Here is a 7,168-nt window from a genome sequence, read left to right as displayed (position 1 = left end):
CATGGAAAAGTGGCTTTGCCTTAATTAGGGATAAGAAGAGTTCCAAAATTCTCCTACATAGGTCCTACTACCATACATATTGGATGCCTCATGATAGTTTGGGAATAAACCATGAGAAGCAGCACACATTTGGAGTCGCTGCCTGAGCAGATCCCCAACCACAAAATACTCTGGAATGAGTCTGCCTCAGTCTTTCCTCAGTTAAGGCAGTCATGCTTACTTAAAATAAATACAGGATGAATAACTGAAGTGTCCCTAAAACCTCTGATATCCAGGAATTTTCCCTAGCTTAGTGAATATTTCTTATGCAGAGTGAAATGGTTTGAGCTGTTACAGCCTAGTCCTCAGGACACAGAACTTCAAAGTTCCTCCTCCAAGTGAGACAGAAGGGGCACTGGAATTTGGGTCTCTAGAATTCCAGGATTTCTGACCTGCTATCTTACTTGATATAAATTACCTCATTTCTGTGAGGTAATTCACTCCTGTGAATCCAGTCCTTTGCTTCTACATTTCCTGTATTTGTAGGCACAGGCAAAACCAGAGCATTTCAAGTCAAACAGAACATTCTGTTCAACCCCAAAATCAGTGTTTTCAATTCATAAATACAAACCAGAAAAGTTTTGTTTCAGTCCATCAGGCCAAAAGGAAAGAGAGGTGCCTTCAGTACTACTGGTTTCACGTGCATACAAACCGTGGACTCAAACTACAGCATTGATCCATCATAAATCAACATAAGACAGCTGCTTTAAAATAGCATGAAGAGCCTAGGATGCTGTCTTGCTGAAGAAGCAGCATGCGAAAAATTACTTGGGATCAAAGTTGCAATCTACAAACTGGATTCAGTCTGTGCCTTGCTTCTGATAGGTAAGGAAATACAGACACACACAGCATCCCCTACCGATTCAGAGAAAAATCCAAGTACCTCAAGTCTTGCCTTCAGCAAATATATACAACGATGCCCTGCGTGAGGTTTGAGCATACACAGAGTTTGTTGTTCACAGGCTAGCAACGGATGGTTTCAAGGACCAGTTGTACACTTTGATCCTTTTGATGTGAAGACTTCTATGCAACATTATAGAAAAAAATGTTGCAAGGCACTGGTTTCTTCTTTCATGAGCTTCAGTCCTGAACAATGGATTTGTACAATGACCCGGAGGAAGGCACTGCCTCTTGAATGTAAACCCTGCACTAAGCAAGGCTGGACACAATGGTCATCACAACTCTCCCCTTGACAGCCAGGGCCATCATGCAACTCTCTTTGGCCTTGTGGCATTTTGAAGTTCAATAACCTTTGAGTGGTTGGACAAAAATCCAGATTTGTTAAAGGAAATCGCACAACATGCAGGACATGAAGTCACTGTATGAAGTGAGCTCTTATGGGATGGAACGAGCTACTGCGAGAGAAATCTGGAAACAGAGGCTACCACAAGATTCCTGTTTAACACAAAACCATCCAAGCTGACTGAACTAGACTGGGCATTGTACACTGGATTTACTCGAGGTCTGCATTTTGTCAGTCTCAGAAGCAGCCCCATACAACAGGATGCTGAAACCACTGACTTAAATCAGGCAAATCAGACCTCGCACACCACTGCATGCATAGGAACAGCCACACAGAATCAGACCAGAAGTCCACCTAATCCGTTACACTTTCTCCAACAGCATATATACAAATGGAGTACAATAACATTACTAGACCTTTACATAAAACAAAACCTAAGGCTTCCATGCTTAAAATTATCTAACTCAACATTGCAGCAGCTTTGCACACCCCTTTCCAAACTTCTTCAGCTCTGGTCTACAACTAGAAGGTCAAACAAAAGCCAACAAGTATCAACCTGCCCAAACCTAAAATTTAATTGGTTTATGATTGCTTAGCTTCCTCAGATGAGCACAAAAAGAAGTAGGTAGGAGTTGTAGCTTTGAGAGGGAAAAGTGGCAGGGAAAGCTGGAGCACAGATAATCCTGTCCTGGATTGCCACAAACCGCCATGAACACTATCATGAAATTAGCTGTCTTAGCTTCCCTGTAAGCTGTTAGCTTTCACACCTCAGCCTGTACTCAGATCCTCTTTTGAGCTATTTCAGCACACCAGTTTGCCAGAAAACCTGACTAAATATTTCCCCCCCTTAACTGACTTCACAAACTGAAATAGCTCAGTTAAGAATCTATAAATGCATCTGCCCGGGGTGATTAGACTACAAGGAAACTTCAATCCCACTTGCTAACAGGGTATCAGCAAAGCGTACTATAGCCCCCATAAGCTGCCACATCAAAACTAAGAAGCTGATGCACAACCAAGAACAAAAATAAGCAAGCCTTACACATATATGCCACACAACAAGTCACTCAACAGAGTTAAAGTTACTTCACCATATTTTGTACCCACACAGCATTTCTCACGATAAGCCTCAAAACAAGGCAGCACAAATTTAACACAGTGTCTCCCATATCATACCTCTGGCAGCCTTAACTCTGCTCTTTGGACATTTGATCTAGCCTGTTCAGGAGTTAAGTGAAGAATCTGTACAAGACAACTGCTTACATTTCATCATCTTTCTACACAGATCTTTCAAAAGAATACTAAACAAAACAAACAAATAAATAAACAAAAACCTCAGCCTAACCGTAGGAGCACTGAAGTCAACTAGACACTTCAAGAACAATACTCTTAACTTGCATTTCTCAAGTGGAATGTCAAAACTGAAAAACCTGGAGCCTTGGCATTTGGTCACACTGCAGTTTGTCTTACTGAGTTTTAAATCAACACAATTTTGTCTTTACATTTATGCAGCTATGACAGCCAAAAAAACGGCAAAACAAAATGTACCCTTGAACTTTCATTTCCTAATTCACTTCTGAAATGTGACGTGGCACAACTGCAGCGATCAGCAGGCAGGCTAATCTTATATGAACAACTTCAAAAGCCCGATGGATGCTGTTTGGAAGAGCAAGAACTCTGCAGCTTCACTAAGTGAGAACTACAAAATATAAACAGGTTTTAGAAGCTGGCTGCTTTAGGTGAGCGCTATCAAGTTTTTACAAGCAGCCTCTGCACATAAAGCCATCTTAATGCCTCTGTCAACAGCAGACAACAAGGAGTCGACAGCCATCAGAACAGAAATTCTATAAACAAGCTGTGAAGTTATTCATTCCAGAATGGGAATTGGATAGTCTTATTTGCTGGGATACTAGGGACAAAAACTGGCTATTACGAAGCATTTATTCCTCTCCCAAACATTTAAAAAATAAAAATAATAATTTTTTAAAAATAATTTTTTAAAAATCACATCCTCCACACACACACCCCCCTTTGCTCCTCACGTGCCAACTGCAAGGAATAAGACCCAAAGAAAGCCCTTAATAAATCAGTTTAAAGAGAGACCGCCTATCACACAGAACGACAACATGGTATTTTTCAGTCAAAATAATCAAGCTACCTCATGAATTTTGCATCAGAGCCTACCATGAAACCCAGGAGACATTTATAAAAATAATTACGTGCAAATAATTATGTTAAATACGTTTTTCCATCATTAATCATCTCACAACCCTGGGATGACAACCAGCACTATTTCGTTATCTAGTGATCAGTTATCAAGTCTTGCTCTTCTTGCAGAGAGAGGCACTTGAGTGTCATATTTGGTTCATGCAAGCTACTGACTTCTGGCTGTCAGCACCAGCATTGTACCACACTTCATCTTCAGACACCTGTATGTTGCATTGATGAGCAGCTACATTCCCCATAAACTCTAAGCTTATTTCCATAAGGACCTAGATGGGGTACTTCACTGAGAAACCCATCCCTGTCCAGTTTCATTGAACTGAAACATCACTTGTTCTTTGATTTTTATTAAGTTCAATTCTGTTGACCAAATGAGCTTCCCTAAAGTAAACAGGGTTATAAAATATCAGGACGATTTTATCTTTAGGTGCTCAATAGAAACAAATACTTATTCAACTAGAAAACTTTAAAAATGACTTTAGATACAAAAGCGTAACAATTATACTGCGCGATACATCTTTATATATCACTAAGCCCATGAAATTGAAAAGTTTTTGCACCATCAAGAACAGCCACAAGTCCTGAACCTCCATTCTTTATGCATCCTTGATCAGAGTGAACTGAAACTTGGGAATGCTTGGGATTCAAAATACCCTGAGCACATACTAGTGCAACACCACAAAGCATACATAACCCATTGGAAAAGAGGGGGAGAAAAAAAAAAATAGCAAGAATCAGACAGTGCTTTATTATACAAGCATGAAAGTAAGTTCCTTTGGAAAATAACTTCTTGGGTGGACTTCTGGACCAGTGAGGTAGCCCAATGGGAGAGGAAAAAAAAGTGGAAGTGGAACTTGGTCCCCACGGGTGACACCTGCCAGATGGTCCCTCGCACCTGCCCGCGCCCCGGCGGGAACGGGCCGGGCCCAGCCCGGGGCCCTGGCTGCGCGGCGGCCCGGCAGGCGGCCCCCGAGCGGCTGGGGGGCCCGGCCCCCGCCCGAGCGGGCCATAAAGTGCAGCAGCAGAACACGATCCAGACAAAAGCAATGTAAACAGGTGACTGATATCGGTCTCTTTGTCCGCACCGCAGCCAAGGTGAGGCGCCGGCCTTGCCCCCTCCCGCCGCGGGCTCAGGACGGCGCCACGGGGAAGCGGCGCACCCGCACCACGGGAGACAGGTCCACGCCGAGGATCCGCTGCGCCTGGCGCCGCGCCGCCGTCAGGCTCCGCCGGTTCCAGATACTGCCCCGCACCCGGATGGTGGGGAAAGTGGTGAGGCGGGGGGTGGCCGCCTCCCAGATCTCCTCCAGCGACTTGCCCCCGAACGGCTCCCATGCGGGCCTCTCCGCCGGGCTGCCCCGGCCGCTGTCCGCATCCTCGCCCGGCGACCCCAGCGCCGCCGCCGCCTCCGCCGCCACCCCCTCGCCGGGGGGGCCGTCGGCCACCGGTGCCGCGGCCGCTTGCCGCGGCCCCCCCTGTCCCCTCCTGCGGCGCCGCCGCCGCCTCCGCCGCTTGGCGCTGCCCCCCGCCGCCGCGGCCCGGCGCTTGGCGCCGGCGGCCGCGAAGCGCCGCTTGCCGGCCCGGCGGCGGGGCCACCCCGCCGAAGGCGACGGAGGGTCCGGGACGACGGCGCGGCAGGAGGCGTATCCGTAGACGTCCTTGCTGCGGAGAATGACCGGGGAGAACTCGTGCTTGAGGCTGCAGAGGAAGTTCCACAGCTCCGAGTCGGAGCTCATGAACTCCGTGGACTTGGGCATGAAGAGCTTGAGGGCGTCGCCCAGCGCCTTGGTGCCGGCGAAGGAGACCCGCGAGCGCGAGTACACAACTTTCTCCGCCTCCCCTTCCAGCCCCCAGGCGGCGGCCGCCGCTCCGCCGCCGACTGCCCCCGCCGCCGCCTGGGCTTCCGCCACCGCCGCGCTCCCCGCCTCTTGGTTCATCTCCCCGGCTCCTCTCTCCAGCGCCGCCTGCTTCCTACTGCGGGTCATGGAGACAGAAAGGCAGGTCTGAGGGGGCAGAGACGCCGGATAGAGACGCCGGGTGCGGGCGCCGGCCGCGGCTCGGCCGCCCGCGGGCGTCCGCCACCTCACCGCACCCAGCCTCCGGCGCGCCGAGTGCTGAGCGACGATCGATATCCTACCGCCCGGCACAAAATGGCGCTTTAAAGTCCCAGGCGGGGACTGCGCGCCGGCCCGCCCTCCCTCCGCGCCTGGCGGTTGGCCCGTTTGAAACACGTCGGGCGGCCAAGCCCCGCCCCCGCGTGGTGGAGGCGGCCGTTGGAAGGGCGGCGGGCTCCCCGCGGGAGGCCGAAGCGAGGGCAGCGAGGGACCTGCCCGGTGTTACTGCCCCGGGGCGGCAGGATGGGACAGGCCCAACTGGGGTGACCAGCACGACGAGTGGACACCAACTCTAGAATGCCACTGAGCCCCGTTTGCCTCCACCTCCAGTAGGACGTCCCAATTCATGGCCACTTCCCTCACAATGGGTGTTCAGCTCCCCCTCGTCGGGCCTGGCATGAGCACTGTGACGTGTGCCGGTGGGACACCATGCTGCAAGGATAAGGTTCTTCTACAATAGAGTTACAGCCGTGGTGGATAAGGGAAGAGCAACCAATGCCATCTACCTGGACTTGTGCAGAGCATTTGACACTGTCCCACACAACGTTCTTGTCTCTAAGTTGGAGAGACGTGGATTTGAGGGATGGACCAGTTGGTGGGTAAGGAATTGGCTGGAGGGTCACACTCAAAGAATTGCAGACAAGGGCTCAATGTCAAAGCTGCGACCAGTGATGAGTGGCGTTCCTCAGGGGTCAGTATTGCGACCAGTGTTGTTTAACGTCTTTGTCAGCAACACGGGCAGTGGGGCTGAGTGCACCCTCAGCAAGTTTACCAATGACACCAAGCATGTGGTGCGGTTGACATGCTGGCGGGAAGAGATGCCATCCAGAGGGACCTTAACAGGCTTGAGAGGTGGCCCATGCAAACCTCATAAAGTTCAGCAAGGCCAAATGCAAGGTCTTGCACATGCATTGAGGCAATCCCAAGCACAAATCCAGGCTGGGTGGAGAATGGATTGAGAGCAGCCCTGAGGAGAAGGACTTAGGGGGGGTGTTAGTCAGTGACTCCTCAATGTATGCTTGCACCCAGCAAGCCAACCATGTCTTGCACTGCATCAAAAGAAGCATGACTAGTAGGTTAAGGGAGTCATGATGAGTCATGTGGGGTCATGTTGAGCTTCTCATCATGAGTATGTCAACTGCACCACATAGCTTGATGTCATCAGCAAACTCTCTGAGTGCACTCAGTGCCACTGTCAATGTCGCTGACAAAGCTGTTAAACAGCACCAGTCCCAATACCGACCCCTGAGGATCACCACTTGTCACTGGTCTTGGCTGTGACACTGAGTCGTTGACTGCAGCTCTTGGAGTGTGGCCATCCAGCCAATTCCTTACCCACCAACTGGTCCATCCATTAAATCCACGTTTCTCCAATTTAGAGACAAGGATGTTGTGTGGGACAGTGCCAGATGCTTTGCACAAATCCAGGTGACCTGATGTTGAATGTCATCCTCTGCACTGGCTGATCTATCCGTTACGTGTAAGCAACACATGCCTTCAAAATCAAAGCGGCATTTATAGTGTCAAAGGAGGAAATAGTCCACCAAGC

At 49.6% G+C, this 7,168-nt stretch overlaps 1 protein-coding gene across 1 annotated transcript; it reads right to left on the bottom strand.

Moving 5' to 3' along the window:
• Window positions 1–3,836: 3,836 nt before the first annotated feature.
• CCDC71L (coiled-coil domain containing 71 like) lies at window positions 3,837–5,669 on the bottom strand. Its single transcript, XM_065843875.2, has one exon. It carries the CDS (start codon window positions 5,488–5,490, stop codon window positions 4,636–4,638), a length of 855 nt encoding a protein of 284 aa, XP_065699947.1. The 5' UTR covers window positions 5,491–5,669; the 3' UTR covers window positions 3,837–4,635.
• Between the last annotated feature and the right edge of the window lie 1,499 nt (window positions 5,670–7,168).

Source organism: Patagioenas fasciata, chromosome 1, assembly GCF_037038585.1.
Source record: "Patagioenas fasciata isolate bPatFas1 chromosome 1, bPatFas1.hap1, whole genome shotgun sequence".
Lineage (NCBI taxonomy): Eukaryota > Metazoa > Chordata > Aves > Columbiformes > Columbidae > Patagioenas > Patagioenas fasciata.
This window is presented reverse-complemented; position numbering and strand designations above follow the sequence as displayed.